We start from the raw sequence: 23,857 nt of genomic DNA on the forward strand, positions 1-23,857 counted from the left end.
ATCAAAAAAAAAAAAAAAAAAAAAAAAAAAAACCTTTCATATAAAGCATTAAATAAGTTTCAGTAGTTTAGCACTTTCTCTTTAATTAATTTTTCAGATTTTGTTTTTTGTTTTATTTTTATGTTTGTATTGTTTGGGTTTTCTGGTTCAATTCCATGTGAACAGCTTCTTTTGAAATATTATTCCCAGCAAAAAACATGGTGTTTAATACTTATTTTCCCGCTGTATGTAGTGACTTAGACAGCATAACGCAATTTGATAGATTATTATAAATGGTGGTCACCTTTTAAGGAGATTTCTGGAGGAGATGAGTCAATATTAGGAAAGTCTGACTTCCCAAAAGAGTGAACAAACCTAATAAAAAAAGTTACCAAAACAAAGAAAACAGGGCAGTTGCTCACCATGACCAAACCGGTCAAACATCTTCTGGCTCAAGTCAGCTACGATGAGGGCTGGTTTTAGCGCTGAGAATAATGAACATTAAAATCAATGACATGTTTGATTTTAAAGTCTTTAAATCAAGAGTTTAAAAAGTATCTGGCAGAACAGTCTTTAGCGTCCACAAAAACATCTTTATTTTGTGATTATGAGTCATTGACAGGATGAGTCATTTCTTTGTTTTGGTTTCATTAAGGAGAAAAGTGGAGACCTGTTTGCCATTAAAAGAAAAAAAAATCCCTAGGATGAATTGATGAGTGATAACCAAGTACTGTCGAATCCCCCGCAAACTGGTTAAAGATTTTGTTTCTCCAATTTTGTTCTTTTGCTTTGAGGCATTGGGATTTGTCTTAATGTGATTGCACAGTCTTTTGTAACAAAAAAGATTAAAGATTACTTCAAAAACTTTGGCCAACATCATTTACTTCTTTTTAGTAAATAATCAAAAGCAGGAACTGAGAGAATATGAAGTGAACTTTAAACATAGAAAGAAAGGAATAAACTGATGAACGATGACATGCAATTAGACTGAAAAAAAAAAAAAAAACAAGATTACTACAAATGCAGTTGGACTCTAAATAAATTACGCCCAGATGGAAATCATCTACGTTTCGTGTACAAAAAACTAATTTGAATTAGATTTTTTGCCTATTCTGAACATGAAAACTAGCAGAAAAATGTATTTAACTTTTATAACATTTGCTCAAACTGTGTGAATTAAAATACCCCCAAAAAATAATGCACATGCATGAACAATCTATAGTTTAGTTGAGCGTCAAACTAAACAATAGATTCTGATGATTCTTCTGAATAATATTGGTTACTGTTCTGTGGTGCTTATCAGTAGAAATGAGAAAATCCAGTGGGTGCCACTCAACCATAAAAGGCCACTGGGATACCAGACCGAGAGGGATGGTAGTTGTAAATTTACTGCTAAATGTAGAAGTACAGGCACTTTTGGAGCACATTTTACAGTGAAATTTATAACACAGCTGCAATACATTGACAAACAAAACTTTGATAATATTGTTTTGGGTACAGCGTGTATGCAGATGGAACAATTTTACACTGAAACCAAATAATAACAATAACAAGCAGGGAAAAATCCAAAATATTGCTCAAATGTTCTAGGTCAGGATCTCAAGCTCATCAAAGCTCTACTTATTTAATCAAAAATACAGTAAAAGAGCAATATTGTGAAATATTATTAGAATTCAAAATACAAATTAAAATCTCTTCAACAAGAATTTTCTTTTATTATTATTTTATATGGCAATTAATTGAAAAGTAAGCGAAATCGACATTCAGAAGCTATAAATCGATCAAATTTTTCCTGGACAAATTTTTCAATTACTTTCCCGACCGCATGTGGAGTCACGAGACCTCGCTCTGTTAGGCTTAGGCTGATTTATACTTCCACAGCCACTTTGCAGCCACAACTGATCTCTGGTCAAGTAAGACGATGAACCCATTCTTGAGCCTTAGTTTACACTGATGATGGTTGTAAGCTGCACCAGAGATGCCTTGAGACTGCATATTTTCCATTACATTAAAGTTATTATTGACATTAAAACATTTGTTTAATTAATAAAAAACTAAAATATTTTTACAGGATATACAAGAGTTGTTTAATGTAGAAGAGATACTGCTTATTTTCTACTTTTAATATATACATTGAGAATAATTTATTTAGTTTCTAAAAGTGTAAGTTATTTAGGCAATGCGTGCTTTATTTCAGTTGTTCAACTTTGAAGTTCAATAAATAATCACAGCAGATAGTGTTTACACTTCAATTATTCTAAAATCAAGTAATGCACCCTACATTCAAAAATCTCTCACTTGTAATGTCAGAACATTTACTGTACAAAACTTGTCAGTGAACTATGAGGGCAAAAGAATAAAATAACTGTTCATTAATCGTTATAGAGTTAAAATGTTCAGTTAATCAAGATTTAGATTTTAGGCTAAATCGGCCAGCTCTAATTTTACATTTAATCATTATTATCGTTATCCAACTCATATAACTAATCAATTTTTTATCACTATTTTACATATAAAATCTCTTTTGCAAGAATATTTTCAAGTTAAAATGTTTAGATAACAAATCTTTTATTTTTATTATTATTTTTAGCCATAATAGTAAGTAGTATTAATCTTAAAAGTAGTTTGTGAACACAACACATTCACAAATATGATGTTAATTAAGAAAATAATAAATGCATTTACAATAAAACAATATAAATCTCTGCTGAATTAATTTATTCATTTCTGTGACCTTACTGTTGTTTTAAAAGGTATCTTTCAGACTCTAGAGTATAAATAATCATTTACTTATCATTACCCTTGATAACCCGCCCTAATACGGTCATAGCTTAAACCAAATTTGTTCAAAAATCATGAGACATGTTCATTTGTAGCAAGGACATGTCACAAGAACCACAGTGTGTTTCATTTCAACCAAAAATGATAAAGATCTCTTAAGATTGAACATGTGCTAGAAGATTCCCTAGCAGGTCATGTGCTCTACCTATATGAAACCGTCTCAAGTGTCTCTTTATGATTCTGTGTGGCCTCTTAAAACCAATCAACCACATCCGTGTGCGGCCAACAGAGCGATAGAAAGCAGACCGATGAACACACAGATAGGCAGATAGATGGACGGACTTACCCGGCGGAAAGAGATCACGTAGAAAGTGTCCCCTCTTCGGTTGAGCTCATCAAAGAAGTCATTGTAGGTTCGGTGAGGAGCGTAATACACCTGCAGTTCACTGCCGGGATTCCTGCATAAAGGAAACACACGCGTTAAACACTCAAACACACAACTGATTTATCTTGTTAGCGCAGTGTAGGAAATTATATAAAGAGTTCAGATGCAAAAACCTGAGTGCCATCTGAAATTTACATTTACAAATCCCATGCTCTGATTTTACTCAGGCTCCTATGTCTAGGTTCAGTACTTTAACTTATGGCAAAGAATAGATTGTCATCTCCTTTAACATGAAATAACAGAAAATTAACATAAGGGGCTAAAAAAAAATCATTGTAGAAGAAAATTACAGATGGAACTTTGCATCTAAACTCTTTATATACATTGCTTTCATTTCTAGATGTTTCTGGTTTACTTTGCATATGTGTGTGTTTTGTAACTGAGAGAGCAAGCAAAAAGTGTAATTACAGTTCTCAAAAATTTCCTGTGTGAATGTGGCCTTTTCCCTTTTGTCAATTTGATGCAATGGAATGACAGCAATGCTGATTTTTGCCAAAATATAGCTATTAAAATATGATTACTCCTGAGGGAAAGTAAGCGAGTTACCCCAAAAACAACATAAAAAAAATGGTCAAAAACGGTTTTAGATGCATCTTTAAATGTTTTACTTAATAATCAGGGATAGATTTTTACTGGCAGTCATTATCGTTTTGGGTAACTGGGTAAATAGAAAACATAGTGAATAATTTTATACGTATGGAATTCGTTTAACCAAAAGAAGCAAATTTAAAGCAATTATTTTATGGTGGTCTACCCTCCTAAAACACCAGCATCTACTTGTGAGGTAATTTCTTCTCTTTTTTTATTTTTATTTTTTTAAGATTTTACCCTTTAGACCCAATTAGTAAATACCATTTTCACTGCTGAAAACCATGAGTGTATGACATGCAACAATAGCTTAAAACAATGCTTAAATGGTAATTTGGCAATTGGTTAGCAAAAGGTTGAACATCACACAGAAAAGTATTATTTGAAATATTATTGTGGACAATAAGCCCAGCAAGAAAGAAACCCAATTACTAGTGTCATACTTTGAAACTCCCCTCTAGTATGACTGCTGGACTTGATGACAGCTTTAAAAAAACATTCCACCTCAACACCATCCAAATGTTCTGCCAAATCTACCACCTACTTTTGGCTGCAAATGAATTGGGCTGCAAACTTCACTGTAATGTCTTGCAATAATAAAATTCAAATTGTCCTTGTGATTTCTTAGGATGTACATTAGTGAATTTGGATGCAACAATTAATCGATTTCACTATTGACCATGCTTTAATTCATTAGGGTTAATTAGGCGTAAAGGCTTCTCAAAACCGCGTTTCTGCATGGAACAAAACTGCTGCAACTAAAAGTTATGCAAACTGTGTTTTTATTTTTTTGTGCTGTATTATTTGGTTACTGAGCAGCAAGAAATAAAACTTTAAAATATGAGGAGTTTTTGTGTGATTTTGTAAACTAGTAGTGTTTTGAAATTATTAAATGCATAATAATCGTTATAATCATAAAACCATGATTATTCCTCACACTATAATTGACCAACCAAAATCTATATTCGTTACATCCCTATTAGTGAACATTATAACATTTTTATTAGGTTAATATTTCTTTTTTTTAGCTTACACGAATGCCTCGAAAAAGTTGACGCAACAATAAAAAATTTATTCACTCCAAAATAAAAATTGTCAAACTCACTTTGTCTATTTATTTTCTCTGTTAAACACCACAAAAAGATATTTCGAAGAATGTTAGTAACTAGTTTTGACTTCCATAGTATTTTTTCCGCATAAAGGTCAATGGTAAGTGGCTAATAAAAATTGAGGCTAAGCAAATGGTTTTTGATGCACCATCCCTTTAAATATGATAATTGACTAACCACAAAAACATGACCAAAGCCAAAGCATACTTTAGTTTTAATGCATTTGACCATCATGATATCTCATCATATGTTGACTAGAAAGATCCATCACTGCCTACAGGCAGAAATGCTTCTCTTCAAATGTTTTGTGTAGTAAAAATGGTATTGAACCCTTTAAAACAGTCACAGCCATCTTTTAATCCCTTGCACACAAAATCTGTGCTAAAATATTTACACCATGTAAAATGAAGGTAAAACATAGCTTCTCGAAGAAAACTTACTTTTCAGAGGAGTCTGTGTACTGGATCTGTGACATTATCTGTGGTACGTCAGCTTGTTTACTTGACGCTTTCTGTTGGACAGAAGAAAATAAAAATGTCACGTTATTTACATTATACAACAAGTGTTAGTGTATCGTGGGCTGGTAAAGTACATCTCCAGGGTTTCTGCAGGTTTCATCAAGTCAAATTTAAGACTTTAGGACCACTATGAATGACATTTCAGATTTAAAAAGGACTAAATGTTAGGGTTTTTTAAACATAATAAAAACCCATTAAAAACAAATTGTTATTATTGTTAGGAAGATTCAAGAAAGAATAAATAAACTTTTATTAAAGGTTTTATTGAGATGGACTGAATGTGTTTGCTCGATTGGGTAAATTTACAGGTAAATTAAAATCGGACAGAGGAAAATTAATACCAGTTTAAAATTTAAGACATACAACACAATATTTCAGCAAATGTAAGACTTTTTAGGACACTCTGTCTCTTAGATGGTTTACTTAAGTTCTGTGTGTCACAGAATCAGCCAAATGGCCTTCTGTCAGCAAACCCATCCATCTCTAATCAGCCAACCTCTCGGCACTCTGCATGATGACAGTATTTACATAGTGGCTCAAACCTGGTGATGGAAAGCAAACATCGCGGCGTTTGATGGCACCAGACTACACCGTTTTGTTTATTATAATGGTGTGATTTTGTTTTGTTTTGTTTCGAGTTGTGGTTGTTGGTAAAGGTTGTTATTCCTCTGGTGTTGACACAGTTCCAGTTTAAGACCACCGAGAGGCTTTTTAGTGTGCTGGAAACACATGGAAGGCTTCCATATTGGGCAATGGGAACTTATCGGTGGAAAGTGGATGTGTGTATGTTTGTGTCTGTCAGGACATTTTCCCAACATTAAGCAGACCATTCAAACACAGAGCAGCCTTTCAAACAATCAACCTGCTACACACTGTACTACTCTAAATCAAAACGAGCCGCCCATCCAACTGCTCTCACTATTAGTTATCTGATAAAAAATAAATGTTAAGGAAGTAATGAAAACAAGTATATTCTGATTAATATTTTCCTACATGGTGTATAGACAATAAAGTTTCACATTAAGCCAGAATGGGGTTCAAGGGAAAGTTTCTTTTGCGGTAATATTTGCCACAAGGCAACTGATGAAAGGTGCGAATTGTACATTGACGATCGGAGGGGACATTTAGTGTTGTGAGGGACATTTAGTGTAGTCTGCCTTACAGCATCCTCTGATTAATGATTTAGATACTGTTTAGTTACTGTAGGTCAAGTTATACAAACTATGCATTCAATTTGACTTGTTTTTAGGCTGTATGTAGAAATAAAGACCTATATGACAATTTGTCTTTCGCACCCTGAACTGATGTAGAAATCCTTTAGAACGGTGTTAAATGGAAAATCTGTCATACAAGTGATTTAAAAAAGTGTTCATACACATTGCTCAGGAGCTCAGTGGCGATTACACATCCTCAAGTTAAGGTTGAACCCATAACCTCTTAACTTACTAGCCTACAACAAGTAGCCTTCTTGCATTCGTGTGAACGCTAGTCATGACTCTGAAACTGCAAAAATCAACAAACATGGGAAAAAATTTCAAGCAATGACAGGGTGTTGTTGCCATGGCATTAAGTGCTTTATGGCCACTGAACATGAGACAAACAGCAAATACGATTAACCAGTTTAATTTCTCCCACAATTAAACTTAAAACTTTAACTGATGCACGGCAAATTAAAGGGTAACCAAACACTAAAAAACATTTTTTGTGCTGTTGACAGACATTCATATGTCCCACATTGCTAAAAACACTATTCGGATGCATATATTTCACTAAACAGTGAAAATTGGTAGGTTTTGCATTATTTTAGGGAAATTCGTTCTTCTGGTTTGAAAAGAAATTTTGAAGCTGTAACGGCAATGATATCCTTGTGTAAATTCCAGCGGAGAGACTGGATGTCTGTACCGGCGGGTACAACGTGAAGTCTTTGAGTTTTCATCATTAATTCATGAGAAAGAATTGGTTCGAACCAATCAGCGCACCGTTTTGTGAATGAGGTGCAACTTCATTAATAAGCATGATAGCTTTGAAGACCATCATGCGTTTTGTTTTTACCTGTTACAGTGATCAGACAGCAGAGACGCTACGTTCTGTTACCAACTGTAATCAAAACAAATAGGAGAAGAAGAATTGTTCGGAGACATAGGTCGTCAGTGTTGCATTTATAAATGCGCCGTAATGAAGGTTTTGTTTCTATTTTCCCGCATTGAGAGCACCGCTGCATGTGGACCCACATTTGACTGTGGATTACAGTGGTCTGCTAATATGCGACAAAAATATGTTTGTGAGGAACGTTTTTTAAGAGCTTATCACATGTGGAAAGGGTGAAATCTGGATTTGCCACTCTGCGGCTTCAGTTCTATGGATTTGGTAGGAGTGCCATCAATGTCTTTGTTTATTCAGATGGCACTGTAAGTTAATATCGTCGTTACATCCACAGACACTTTTTTTTACTGGTATACCCTTTTGTTCAAAGCTTTAATTAAATTTTAAACATATTAATGTTTTTATTCAGCACTAAAAACATATCTAAAAGTTAAGATCTATCCGTTAAAAATCTTTTTTTTTAGCAGCACAGCAATTTATCACATCAATAATAACAAGAAGAAATGTTTCAGACATAAGTGTCCCTTTTTTAAAATTGAGATTTATATATCACGTGAAGGATGAATAAATAAGTTTTATATATTGTTTAAATATCTTCATAAGACATGAGCTTTATTTTCATTTCTAATGATTTTAGAAAAATAATACTGTAATACTCGTAATACTGGCTTAGTGGTCACATATTAGAATGATATCTGAACAATCATGTGACAGATTGTTACTGACCCAAATTAACACTGCAGTTAAATTAACATTATTGTACAAATAGTGAAATATGATAACTTTTATAAAGAGCTTTTAAAGCCTGACCACAGCAGGCAGGGTTTATGCACACATTCAAGTCAAGTACAGCTACGGACAGTGGTTTTGAAGATAATCAGACTCACTGTGGCTGAGACTGGGGGGGAAAAAAGAAGGAAATTAGTCTGAGAGAGAAAAGACAGATTGACTGAGCAAAGGACTGTTTACTTTCCCAAGACTACTGGATTATACTGAGAGTGGGTTAAAAAGAAGTGAAAGAGAGGAGCAGTGTGAAAGGAGAGAAAGAGCAAAGACTAAGGTCTCATCCCTAACATAAACATTCAGAAAGATCTATTTAAGGAAAATAAACAGAATTATGTCTTGGTGGTTGTCAGCAGCCAGTATCCAGGTTGAAGGTATGCAACCCAGTATGTGCACTTGACACACGAAGAAAGATGTCACACAAAAGGTCAAAGAGGACAGACAAGACTCTTCAGTCACTATATTCGACAATGTCAAGACCTTTAGATGCGTTTCTCTGCCCCTTTGTTCACACGTTCACTGTCAACAATGTCAAAAAGCAAGCAACTTCAACTTGAGAAAGACAACTGTGGCTCTAAGTAGGAGAAATGTTGTACCATGAAGGTTCTGCCTCTGTGCTGAGTGTTGCTCATGCGGCGAGTTTTGGTCCGCTCAACCTCATGCCGATGCACCCATCCTCTCAGCTCATGTGCTATCCTATAGTTATGCAGAGCAGAAAGAAATTTCAGATCTCAAAGGGTGTCAGGTAGTTAGCATGAAGAATTATGTCATTCTAAACAGCATGGTTTTAGGATGAAAATATGTATGGTTAACAACCACCAATTTTTGTGGTCTGCGTTTTTGTCAAATGAAGAATGAAAATTTAGCCAAAAAAACGACACTATGCTTAAGTACTACAGAATACAAAGTAGGGCTACACAAATCTGGGTAAAATGAGAATCACTTTTTTTGCTTTAAATTAAGATTACAATTTTCTCACGATGTAAAATAAAGATTAATATGACTAGGTTATTATTTTTGCTATTCTCAAACATATGGTAAAACAACAATAATAACATTGGGCCTATTCGTAGTAAATTTTTTGTTGTAAAATGCTAAATTTAGTATAGACTTTGAATGCTGGACTTGAACAGTTTGTTAACTGTGATGACATCAGAATACAATTATTCATAATTCTAAAGATAAATTATACTGTCTGAGACGTATGCTTGCAATCTGTCATTGACAACATTATTAAACAATTTTTTCACTGAAACATTTGACATTTGTCCTTATCAGATTCACTCTTGCATTATTATCAACATTATTTAAGTTGGAATAGTTATAGTGACACTGTGTTTACACTTAAAGAAAAAAAACATATAAAATGCTTGTTGCTTGTGCTTTTGGTTTCACTTTCACTGCCGAGTGGTTTGTCACTTTAAGGGCGTTATTTACAACCTTATTACCTGTTATTCACAGCCTATGCAGGTTCTGTTCACTAATGTAAACATTCTTTGTGCGTCCTCTCAATAGTAAACAAACAGTGCATCAGCTCACATGCTATTTCGCAGCCGTAATTACATCTTTACATTACATTTTTGGATGAATTATACCTTATTAATACAGTGCAACCTCCTTTGTTTCTCTCCTCAACTCAAAAATATAATTGGCTGAATCGTAGAGATGCTGGATTAGGATGGAGATCATAATCTTTTTTTGATTAATCTTGCAGCCCTTATACAGAGTAGACTGAAAAAAAAAACTAAATAAAAGATGTGATTTACAATGATTTTACAACCTTGAGATGTTCTTAAATCATCATGGCTGTAAGGGGCTTTTTTTAAAATATAAATTTAACAAAACTGTTATGTTCATATTGTTATAACACAGTGAATGGTGGGCCTGTGTTTTTTTCACAGATATTCTCCAAAATTTAAGTCACTTTTTCCAAATCAACTAAAGTCAAGCAGTTCAAAGCAAGCAAAACATGCACTGCAATTGTGCACATTTGAATAGTCTCAAATGAACCTGACACATAAGTGTTGGTTTAGTAATATTTATGTTGTGAGATCACAGGTTTATTTTGAAACATCCACTAATACCATGGAATTTAACTGGAATTATTTGCTTTTTTAAAAGCCAGTTTAACAGATGTTAAAACACCAGTCAAAACGCCTACAATTATCCCTTACTATCATTAAAACAAAAGCTCGGAACTTTAAATACTAGACCAATTGTAATAAAAGTTCTTTCTAGGTTTAGATCAGATGGGCAAATCTGAGGCACTGCAGACCAGATGCTCTGCAGTCAAACTTTTTAATGAATCAGCTCGTCACAGAACTGCCAGATCCTACTAACTCTATTAAATGTCTAATAAAGCAGCAGTTGAATATAAAAGAGTATGGAGCAATATCAATGTGCAGGACTGACTTTATGCACTTGGTCCTGTTGACAGGTGGCTGGCAGGGGGGTGGAGTTCTGAAATACAGAGGATCCTTGACCACCATCAATGCCTTCTGCTCTGAAACCCCCTCCTCCAACCTATGAGAAAGACAAAAGTCATGTTAAATCCAGGAAAGTTTAACAACACGGGAACCAAGAAATAGTTTGAGTCTTTATAAGGATAATTCAATTCCAAAACGACGTATGGAATTTTACAAGACTCTTGTTTTAATCATCTCCTGGTACTGGCTTAACATCTGAAAGAATACCATGTGCAAGTGCGCGAGCCAAGATGCTTCTTATCTTATCTAAGGAAAAGACAGCATCTCGTAAAACTATAAATGAACAGTGCCAACAACTAATGCCAAGTTCATTTTTAGCACAGATTGAGTGAACCTGCAAAATAAAGCCAAGACATCATCGACAAAAATACTAAACCATCTCCCCGCAAGAAGCTGATATAGGCATTTATAGCCCAAACAGGAAAACATGTGGCCCCTGAAATGACATGTCAAACACTTCTGGCTAAGGAAGAGTGACAGTGAAGCTCTGGGAAGCTGGATCGATGTCTCACAATCTTTGCTGACACAGAGAAGCTTATCTTGCAAAAGAAATTGAGAGTGGGAAGTCTGCACTGCTTTCTGTGGCTCAAGGAGGAAATAAATTAAGACAGCAGACTAAACTGTTCCTAATATATTCAACACTAAACAGTAAAAATGCTTTACATGAGACAAATCCTGGACTATTAGAAACACACTCTCAGGAAAAATCCAAACTCAGACCTGGAGGCAAGTCGAGGATAAAATGTTTATGTTTAATGAAATTTCAAGAGTTTACATTTAGCCATTACCACGGTTAGGGAAGTTAGGGAAGTAGTGCATAAGAATACGGAGTTATTCAGTAAGTGCTAACATACAGGATACTAGGTTTGACTCTAAATAAACCCATATCCTTAGATATTCAGTTATTAGAACAGTACACTGACTCATCTCCTGTGAAAAAAAGAGACCTGATGATGGTGACGATGATGATGATGATGATGATGAGTGCAAGTCGACTGTCTGTTCCCTCGCAGCACGCTCTCTCAAAGAGTGTGTGATTCAACCCAAGAAAATTATTACACAATATATTTTGTAAAAGCCAATTAAGCAAGGTAAAAAGTAACTTGCTTTACATTTTTCAAAAATCAACTCAAATAATACTACTTATTTTTAAAATTACGTAACGCTTGTTACTTATAACGTGTTACCTACAACACTGGCCATTACTTGATACTAATTGGAGGTTTGGCATGTTGTCCCGGGAGAGAACCCTGAGCTTGCAGATACTTGAGCCCAGGGCTTCAGCCTGGTCATATAGCATAGGGTCCGAATTCAGGTAGTTCTTGAGAGCTTCCCCCTGGGTTCTTCAGAAACGAAAATAATGGAAGTAAGACAAACTGGGCTATTTATTAAAGACTTTGATTTATCTGATTGGTTTATGAATACTTACCAATCATAGCATGTGATTCTCTCAAAATTAATTTTAAAAAACTTCACAAATGTACATTATGCTAACAAATGAAAGTCTACAAGATCTGTGGAAATATTCCATAAACTAGAGCTTTTGCAAAAGATGTTTAAAATTGCTGCAGGTGTCCTTGAACTCCCTGTAGAATATCAGCATCTAGATATAAATCTATATCCTATTTTACATAATTACATAATCTGAGTTGCTCCCCAGATACTTAAAATGAACCAGTTCAAACAACCGTTTCCTAGGATGTCTTTCAAAGAACCAATAGCAGAGTTTAAGCCGGAACAGAAAACTTTAGTGCAATATAGCAATGCTTGATTATAGAACAAACAGCTTAAATGGAAAGACCTGAAATTAAAGGTGGAAAATTTAAAAGGACCCAAAACTGAGCCTTGTGGGACGCCACCTGTTTTGGCCCCCCAAAAAAACCCTCACAGTCTAAAGCTGTTGATCTTGTCTAAACCAGGCCCCGGGAGGCTTGAAACATGACCTCTGGGAGTAAAGTAACTTAAATTTGACTAGACCAGCTTGATGAATGTCTTTGAGAAAACACAGAGACAGGTTTTCAAAGTAATCATGACTTCAAATATCTGTCGTTTCATGTGGGGTATTTGAGGTCCTCTGTGTTTATGTTGTTAAAGCAACTTTTTAGACATGAGAAGCCAGTATTGCTTTTTCAAAACGCCACCCTGGGAAGATAAAACAACAAACTTAGCTAGCTGTCCGGTTTTGGTATGAAAGTTGCGTGTGGGGCAGACATGAGAACAGAGGCTTGTTCAGAGTCCCCTAGCACCTGTGCTGACAGGCTTTCTAAATGGACTCTGCAAACTTTGATAAGTTAAGAGGTCTCAGGTGTTTTCTGGCCCACACAGAACACTGAGCACGGCTAAGTGTTCATAAAACTGCAGAAAAGAGTTACCTGTCCACAGTGTTAGATGGGTCAGTCTGAGGCTTGTCCAAGTTTCTCTCTGACTCAGGAGAAAATCCCAGCAGGTGTCTGCCATTGAACGCAGGGGTAGCAGGAAAGGCAGACCCTCTGTCTCCTCCAAGCAAACTGTGTGTGACACAAAAAAACAAGTCAGACCTTTATAAAACACATTCCCTCTGGTTCCTACAGAACAATCGAATATGGGATGTAGTAAAGCTTTTCTGCAATCTCAAGACATGTTAAAATAATATAATATTGATGCACTTATTTACCTCATTGGACCCAAGTTGACAACCAAGAAGACCAGGACAACCATAAGACACACAGCCCTCCGTTTTGGAGCAGTTGCTTTCAGCACAGAGTTCTGAAGAATGATAATGCGTTAACATCTTATATCTGAGCAAATAGCACAGCCAATTTCAATTTCATGTCTTCATATTGTGAGCAAAGGTCAACTCTAAATTCTTCATTAAACAACAATCTTCCAAAAGAAAAGCACCAAATATTCATACATTTACTTATATAAAGTGATAATTAAACAGAACTAGCAACATATTCTTTTGAGTTATTGTGTACAACCTATTGATACAGATTATCTGGGGGGAAAAAAGCAGGACTTCAGTTCCATCCATCAGATGATGACTGGATTGAGACATTTTTAAACATGTTTGGATGAAACTTTAGCAATGCAATCAATAAAATGCTTTTAGAAAACAAATGATTTGAAAATATATGTTATTGACACCAACCTCACTCATTAGGCCTTCCACTTGTCTTTTTAATGTGCCATTTTCATTCTTCAGCTTCTCATTTTCTGTCAGCGCTAACTTCAGACGGGTCTCCAGTGTCATCAAATACTCCTTTTTTTTCTTCCGGGAGAGAGAAGCTGACTCTCTGTTCTTTATCATGCGCTGCTGTCTCCGAGACGCATTTGACTGCAAGTAAAAACAGAGAAATCAGGTCAAATCAAATACTGTTTGACAAACTAGTGTATAGATTGTATATACACTAGTATTTGCTTATAGGCTGTGATATACAGAGAAAGTAGATTGTAGTTAAACATGTCCCCCTGACACAAATGAGGTAATAGTTTTATAATAGATATAATGTACATTATAATTGCATGCTTGAGTCATACCAAATGCTGTTCACAGTGCAAGAAAATAGTGATTGCATCTAGGTTCTAAGTGCGAACTGTATCTTTGATTAAGATAAATTAAGTGTGGCCAGATATCCATACGTGCTTGTGGCCCCTCAACACACATTCCACCTAAAGATATCAGCAGACAAGACCATCTGGCATACTGTCCCATATAGAGGAATGTGAAGAGGAAGACCGACCTAATGTCCTATTTTCCACTCAAAGCCATGGGAATTGGATGCTGCTGATTACAACGGAAAAATGAAAATAAAAATAGAAAAAACTAAATAAAATATAATTTGTAAATAACTCAAAATGCAGAAAATGTTTTAATACATTATAAAAGATTTATTTAATAAATGCTTTGCTATTCAAAGATCTACTCACTGAAAAATACTAGAAAATATATACAATGGTTTCCACAAAATATTTGAATTAAAAGTGTTTGACCTTGAGTATAATCAAGATTTGTAAAATTCATCCCACACACACTGTATATCTTTGTTGGCTTGTGAAAGGCTTGTATAAATGATTGAAACTGCATTGTAAGCTGTAAGTGAAAACTTAAGGTAAAGTGGAAAGAAACCAAGAAAAGAAAGTTTATTAAAGTATTCAGAATAGCTGCTTAATATGTCTTAACATACAGCTAATCACGAGCAAAGCAGCAGCCATTGACTGCGTCATGTGTCCAACATTCCACATTTATTTTGAACGGTTGAATAAGTGCATCATCCGAGTAATTAAAGTGCACTTATTATTGCACTACTTACACTATTTTTGCTACAAAATGGCGTAGAATAGAGCATAAGTATGTGATTTGGGACGCACCTAATGGTAACATAAACAACCAGTTTGCTAGCATGTCCTAACATGTTGCTAGCATGAATTAAAATGCTGCTAATATGTTTATAACATGGTAAATATTTCGCAAGCAGGTTTTGTAGCGTATATTAATGTCATAGGATATTTGCCAAGCTTCATAGTCACAGATTTCTAAAAAGTTGGTCTTGTATGTACGATAGCTTCAATACGCTGTAAGATTTTAAGCTTAAAGGTTTCACATCCTCTTTAAAAATCACTTGTTTTTTTATGATCCGACCAGTCCGCAAATAAAGCCTTTTAAGGAATTCTAAAGAAAAACACAACAACAATCCCTCTATTGTTCCTGCACAAAAAGCTTTAAACTGTGATAAATTATTGTGTGCTCCACATAAACAATGCTCTGGAACTGGATTAAATTCTTACCCAATTAAACTCTTAATTAGGCTAACATAAGCTGGGTCTGCACATAATCAAACCGCAAACCACTCCTGACAAAACTAAGTGGTCAGTTGCTTGTAGCAGACATGTTTGAAAGCAGACCCCACCCTGAAGATAGAATGATGAAGGTGAACTAAAGAGCTTTACTGCAAAAGACTAAAACGAACCCAATACCACTGGTGGGGTGGGGTGGACCGTTCTCACAGCCAGACCATATTAAGACTGTGGCCTAATAGTCGTAGTGATTAAACCACTTGGATCTCTATGTGCCTGTTTGTGCTCCCATCTCATGAGAAAGCTCTCCTAAAACCGGGAACTGGGCCACGGTAAGGGCCTGGGAATGAATAACATGTTTGGTTACAAGAGCACAGGGTGCCATCACCATGGTGATCAAATTGGTAGAAAGGGAGGGATTGGTAGACAGACACGACCTACCAAAATCCAGTTTTACTAAAGAAGAGGGCCAAAAAAAATTTTTTTCAGACATTTCAGTGACTGAGGGAATTCCATTTAACCAAAACCTCAGTATAATTAATGCAAATGTGTATCACCCAACCCTTAGATTGATTGCAGACACTTGATGAATTTACACATATGACAGTGTGATGACGCCAGTCACGCCACCAAACATTAAAAAAAGCCAAGATGGTTAAAAAACATCAAACCTCCGACCACAGCTTCTAACCAACCAGTTCAGTCTAATCTGGCACGTTCTTGCTTAATTTATTTGTTAGCTCAAATTTATTACCCAGCATCACTAAGCTGATCCAACAGTATTCAACCAACAGTGCTTTGTTTGGCATCACCTTCAGAGAACCATCACATTTGATTTTACCCCAAAGAATCTGCTTGAGAAAGATGTTCTCGAGAGAGTCATTCATGATGCCAAGTGTCATGAGAAAAAGAAAAAGGCAATCTACTGTTTACATGCTTAGAATAATGCTTAAGAAAAATCTACCAAAAATACATTGGTCTGCTACTAAAAAAGTCAAATGTTTTGAACCTCACCAAGATCGAAGGCAACCAAGTGCTTAATTCTGATTCTGATTATAAAAAAAGTCTGCAGTTTGAACATGGCCATTCATACAGATCACATCTTTCCACTCCACTGCACTACTTCCCTTTTACTTTTCATGTAAACAGGTGTTAGACTGATATGCAACACACATCAGCTTTTAAGCGACAAGAGATCTTGTGCATTTTCCCAATTCCACTGCCCACAACGCACATTTTCCAAAGTCAAATAGTTTTCAGTGTGAATGACCCTTAAATCCGTATTTGAGCAATAGCCTAGTTTCTAAATGTGCTTTACAATCAAAACTATAATTAAAAGGAACAACTCAACCAAGAATGAAAATGGTGTCATTTTTAATTCACCCTCATGTCATTACAGAACTTTTAAGAGAATCTTCTCACATACATTTTCCAAATAACGATATTTCACAGTAACCAACGTACTATTAAAGCATCATAAAAGTAGTCCAACTTTTTTATTTCTGGGCTTAACACATAATGTGGTTAACATTCTTATGACTGAGGTAATAATCGGATGTGCTGAAACAAAATTACATATTTGCTTAGATTAAACTTTCACCTTTCTCTTTTATTAAGGTTTAAAAAAAACATTACTGCTGCTTTCAACACAGATCAGCTTTTCATGAGGACAAATCTAATAATGATTAGCATTTCTGAAAGATTGTGCAATGCTGAAGACACAACTAATATATTGTACAGTAATAAACTGCACATTACAATAAAAAACAGTTGTTTTAATATATTATAATACTGCACAATGTTTTTGCTGTATTGCTATCGGATACAACCTTGAGAAGCACAAGACTATGTTTAATTACATAAAAAAGCTTAATGACCTAAAACTGTTAAATGCTATCCTAATTATTTAATGACTAAATTCAATAAAAAAAATTGTGCTAGTCTGGCTTCTATCTCTAAACTTCAAAGCCCTTATTTTATATTCATAAGACGACACACAATATCCAAACAACAAATACCGGCAAATTAAGCAGCCAGGCTGTTATATTGGATTATAATAGTGTAAAGTATGCCTTTTTGAACAATGAACAGCTTAAGAAGTCTTAGCAGGGGCAGGAAGATGAAATCTGCATGACACTGCACAGGCTGACTTGCCAAAGATCATTAATCTTAAACTGCTATAACAAAGCATTACATCCAATCTGCTACACAGTCATCACCATTCAGCTGTTTCAAACATCCCACGCCACAATAACTCACAAGCAGCCATACATACACACACACTCACTCAGACACCTGCCCCACCTGCCAGTTTTACTATTGCACTGCAATTCCTTCCAAACCCCCTAAACCCAAAAATCTCCTCTGAGGCCAAACCACAAGCAGCCATAGTTAAACCACAGCTGTGCTAACCTCGACAAATACACACACACACATACATTGACAGTTTCAATGAGCCTTCATATTTAACCACTGCACAATCATGACATTAGCAGAAAGAAAAACAGAGGACTCTGACCTCTTTTTACGCATCATCATCATTTTATATTGTGATTATATTATATTAGATTATATTATATTACAATCAACATTGTAAATTAACATTTCAAATAGACTTTGAAGCAAACAAATGACATTATAGAATATATATATATATATATATATATATATATATATATATATATAATATATTTATATATATAATATATTTATATAAAATATATTTATATATATAATATATTTATATAAAATATATTTATATAAAATATATATATATAATATATATATATATATATATATATATATATATATATATATATATATATATATATATATATATATATATATATATATATATATATAAATATATAAATTATTGGAAAAAAAAAAAATATATATATATATATATATATATATATATATATATATATATATATATATATATATATATACACACACACACACACACACACACACATATATATATATATATATATATCTTCTTCTTTGGCCTTAGTCCCATATGATTGCTCTTTGGAACAAGTCCTCCATTTAGACTTGTAATAACGACTTTTTTTTTTTTTTTTTTTTTTTTTTTTTTACACATTTCGGCCAGCCTGTCATCTGGGCCTGTCATATATATATATATATATATATATATATATATATATATATATATATATATATATATATATATATTAGGGGTGTGAACCTACACTGGTCTCACGGTTCGGTTACGATTATCATGCCAGATTCGGTTCAATTCGATTATCTCGGTGCATCACGATGCATTGATGATGCTTTCCATAACTAATTACATTTTTTCTTCACAACACAATTTTTTAAATTAAAATCTATAATTATATTAATATTTATATATTATTTGTAATACAATATTTTCCTTTAATACAAGCCGTACGATACTGTACCTTCAATTTAAGCTCCACAAAGAAAACACTCTTTTTGAATGTTTCAAACAAAACTCCAATACATGCACAGAAGACAGCATGAGCGTTTATAGGAAATAAACTAATGTAAATATTATCCCGCTCCCTTTTCAGCGCTGTCTTACACAGATTCGTCATTGTCTTCACCCGCTCAACAGAAAGGGCTGCGCTAGGCTTTAAGAAGAAATAAAAGCGCTGTTCACCGATGAATCACGCAGGAAGAACAGCCGCGGTTACAATCTATGTGTGCATAATACGTGGAAATCAAAATTTACAATGATTATTTTGCTACCTCACGTTGTTATCCTAAAGGTGAATAATAAATCGGTGCAAATTGTGTTTGCTGTGGTAATCTTCAATAAAAGAATGCTTATTTGCTTTGACGTTTAGATTGGCGGTCCTCCTGTTGACGTCAACCTGAGGGCTTTATATAATACATTATATATTGGTACACACTGATATATATATAAATATACACGCATATCCATTTTCCCATTCCCTTCACAAAGAGTTGTGTGAGCATTTGCCACGTAGCAGTACAATACCCCAACCAAGAGTCTGCAGTTCAGAATAAAGGACAAAAACAGAAGCAGGAGAGAGAGAGAGAGAGAGAGAGAGAGAGAGAGAGAGAGAGAGAGAGAGAGAAAGAGTGAACATGTGGCTGTGCTCTGCTTATGTTTTTTCTTCCGAAGTCAACAGACGCTGAGGCTACAGAGGATAGTCTTTCATCATACAATATTCCCCCAACCATTAGATTTAACTAGTGGAATCTGTGCTTACACACTAAACACGTTCGATATTCTTCAAACCTCAAAGCCAATTCATACTTCTAATTCAACATTTAAAACTTATTTTGGAAAATTTGACATTTCTAAAGTTACATAAGACGATTTATAATTTTAGACTACAGTAAAATTTGAAACCTGTAGAATTGCAACATGCAAAGATGCTGTGGATTTTTACAAGAAAGCCGCTGGTTTATACAGGGACAATAACTGTTGCTATAAATGTGTGAAGTTGTTTTGCTTCTCTCTCGTCTCAGGCATTCACGACCGAGTCTAAATGACAGCTTGTGTGAATCGAATACCTTCAACATGGTGTACAAAAATACCACAAGCTGTGTGGTAGGGCTTCACAATATATTGTTTCAGAATCGTTATCACAATGTGCAAATCTGCAAAAGTCACATTGCAGGATCAGATTTTTATTAGAATTTTTAATCCTAATAATTTAGGGACATGCGTTTATTTTTATTTATTTATTTATTTTTAATTTTTTAGGGGTTTTCGCCTTTATTGTATAGGACAGTATAAAGTATTGACAGGAAAGCATGAGAAGCGGAGAGAAGGGAAGGATCGGCATAGGACAGCGAGGCTGGAATCCCACGTTATATATATCCCAGGTTAAAAAAAACACTATTAGGACACATATTTCAAAACAAAGATTTTTTGTTATTTCAAGCAAATTCGTTCTTCTGGTTTGAAAAAAAAAGAATTTGATGCTACGTCACGGTGATGACATCCTTGTGAAAATTCCAGCGTGGAGACTAGATGTTTGTACCGGCCGGTACAAAGTGCCGTCTTTGTTCATTTGTCATCATTAATTCACGAGAAAGACTTGGCTTGAACCAATCTGCGCACTCTTTTGTGAATGAGGTTCAACTTCATTGATATGCATGATATAGCTTCAAAGACAGTTTTTACACATTACATTGTACAAAAGGCAGAGATGCCACGTTCTGTTGCCAACAGTAATTAAAAAAAAATGGAAGAAGAAGAATTGTTCAGAGACATGGGTCAGTGTTGCGTTTATAAATGTGCCGCAATGAAGGCTTTGTTTTCATTTCCCCGCTATGAGAGTGCAGCTGGCGTGTGGACTCACATGTGTGGATTACAGTGGTCTGCTAACACGCAACAAAAACCTGTTAAGTAACATTTTTTACCCAAGAGCTTTTCACATCTAGAAATGGTGAAATCTGCTTGTCTTCTTTAAAAAAAAAAAAAAAAAAGATGCTGTTCCAGTTCGCTTTGATTGTCCTGTCCCTACAGGTTTGGAGAGTGTGCGATCAATGTCTTTGTTTATACAGATGACAAAAGTTAGTTAGTATCCTCAGCAGTACTCTTTCAGTTTTTAAAGACATACCTTTGTCAAAATCATTTAGTTACTAAGTTTACAGTATGTTAATATCACTACAATATTATGGGCGGAAAGATTTGCTGTAAATACTGCTCTCTGAATGTAAACACCTTAAACTACTACCGTCATCCAAGATTTTCACCGCATTTTGTGACAGGAAAGTCTATACACACACGGCTGTTTGACACGAGTCTCTGCAAAATCTTTTTTTAATCTGTGATTTGTTTATACATTTATTTATTAATTGGGTTATAGGATTCTTTGTATATTGTATGTCCAGTGCTTCCCACAGATAGACTTTACTTTGGTGGGCCACCCAGGTACATTAACGGCCGCCCAAGTATATTTAGTGACACATTTTTGTACTATGATTAACATCCTTTTACAGTTTTTGTATCCGCTTAATTTAACAAACATCCGCAATCGATTTAGTAGAATCTTTCTAAATGCATTACTCTTTTATTAAAGACTACTTTCCACCCGGTTTCACAGTTGGAAGAGCATGCACTGCCATGAGCCCGAGAGAAAAAGTAAATAATAAATTCATTATTCTAAACGACTCAGAAAAACTTTACTATATACTTGGAGAGGATGAAATGACATCTAAACTGGCTGCAAAATATATGTACACCATTAGTAATGGTTAGTCAACGCATTAGTCTTATTTTTTTTTTTAAATCTAATTGTTTTAATCTTGCAATTATGTCTGTTTTTATTAACTTTTCTGTCATTTATTTCTCATTTGCTGATTATTTTATTAATTTGATGTTAATTTATTACATAGGCTATTTTATATACATATTTAAAGTGCTTTGGCATTCTAGTTTTGAACTTGAAAGAAAGAGAAAGAGAGAGAGAGAGAGAGAGAGAGAGAGAGAGAGAGAGAGAGAGAGAGAGAGAGAGAGAGAGAGAGAGAGAGAGAGAGAGCAGCTTTTACTTGTCAGTGGGTGCACATGGCTCCTGAGTTTTTTTAACAGTCTTTGTTTTTTTTTTATTTAATCCATTGAAAAGAACATTTAAAACACAATTTAATTATGTTTTGCTTGTCGCATATAGTTAACTATTTATGTGATGTGGGTAAATGGTGTGTTTCAATCCAGCTAACACCGTAAGTACATTTCCAACCTGTAGAAAGTTCCAAAAAAATCATCCCAATCAATGTAAAATAATGAATTTCTCCCAAAATAAGTCACCTTGTGAATTTATACTCGTATCGCAATATACAACTGAAATTAGAACTATTAGCCCTCCTAAATTATTACCCCTGTATATTTTTTCCTAATTTTTGATTAGCAAACAAGCCTTTCTCCAGAAGAAAAAATATTATAGAACATACCGTGGAAAAAAATCCTTGCTCTGTTAACCAGCCTTTGGGAAATATTTAAAAAATAGAGAAGAAATTGACAGGAGGGCAAATAATTTTGACTTCAACTACATTGAGGAAAAACTAAACACTGCAATGTTTTTATTATTTTTTTCAATTTCTTGTAGCCTTACTGTGAACTACAACATAAATGTGCCTATGAGAATGAAACACACATGTATGGGGCTGCACAGCTGATACGGGTCATATTTTAACACTTAGAAGCAGAACTCACAGGAAGCTGCACCACAGGGGTTTTAAACATATGATCTTTACATACAGGGTCCATTCAGTAGACCAGGATGGGAGCAGTTACAGCTCATTCAACTGTGCTGAGCCACAATGCATTTTTACCCAATGTAAAGCATGTAAAGCTTCTGTGCGCACAACAATTACTGCAGCTATGATTGGATATCTTGGTGATTTGAAGCAAACAACTGCATTGTGATGTGGCGATGAAGTGCATTACATATGTTTTTAAGATAATATAGATAGGTTTTTAGTAATTAATATATTGCACTATACAAATGTATTTGCAGTAGGACTGCACAATATATCATTTCACTATCGATATTGCAATGTGTGCATCCGCAATCATCACATCGCAAGATATGCAATGTTGAGTCTGAATTATAGTTCACTAGGAGCCACAGAACACATGTGCTTTGTAGACCAACTTGTAGACCACCAAGCGGTTCACTACTAAGTTTAACCGTAATAGGTGAAAGTTTACAATTTGCATGTTTTTTTAAGGCCTGTGACTGAACATTTTTAAGAGAGCTTAAAACATTTGGACATAAAAAGTTATAATGTCAGTAAATGTAACAGATTATTCATTCATTTTCTTTTCAGCCTTGTCCTTTTATTAATCAGGGGTCGCCAGAGCGGAATGAACCGTCAATTTATCCAGCATACTGTATGTTTTACACAGCAGATGCCCTTCTAACCACAACCCAGCACTGGGAAACACCCATACACTCTTGAATTCACACCCACACACACACACTACAACCAATTTAGAATAGAATATAGCGCATTGTGAAGGAAACCGGAGCACCCAGAGAAAACCCCCATGAACATGGGGAGGACATGCAAGTAACAAAGATTATTTGTATTTAATTATTTATATACTTTATGCAACAACAACAAAAAAAAAGTTTCTTATTTAGAATTTTTGTCGTTTGTAGTTTAAATACCTACGTTTCAAAGCAAAAATAAGATAATTTAAATTTACCCATTGGCACATTTGGAAAAAAAAGAAAAAAAAAACTTTTAGTTTTGACTTTATCTCCTGAAGGTGAAAACAAAACTAAATTTTTTCATTGATTCTAAGATTTTTTTTTA

The 23,857-nt window shown here is 34.6% G+C and overlaps 1 protein-coding gene across 2 annotated transcripts in view; it reads right to left on the reverse strand.

The window, feature by feature from the left end:
- The window catches only part of atf6 (activating transcription factor 6), a 58,402-nt gene that overhangs the window by 16,939 nt on the left and 17,606 nt on the right, over positions 1–23,857 (reverse strand). For both annotated transcript variants that reach the window (XR_015517692.1, NM_001110519.1), the window contains 7 exon segments: positions 13,923–14,108; positions 13,446–13,537; positions 13,165–13,299; positions 10,719–10,829; positions 8,903–9,002; positions 5,343–5,413; positions 3,107–3,218 (listed from right to left, as the gene is read on the reverse strand). Coding sequence is in view for 1 of the 2 variants with exons in the window: in NM_001110519.1 (NP_001103989.1) it covers positions 3,107–3,218; positions 5,343–5,413; positions 8,903–9,002; positions 10,719–10,829; positions 13,165–13,299; positions 13,446–13,537; positions 13,923–14,108 (807 nt within the window). In the remaining variant the exon portion in view is untranslated.

This window comes from Danio rerio, chromosome 20 (genome assembly GCF_052040795.2).
Source record: "Danio rerio strain M-AB ecotype USA chromosome 20, GRCz13ab, whole genome shotgun sequence".
NCBI lineage: Eukaryota > Metazoa > Chordata > Actinopteri > Cypriniformes > Danionidae > Danio > Danio rerio.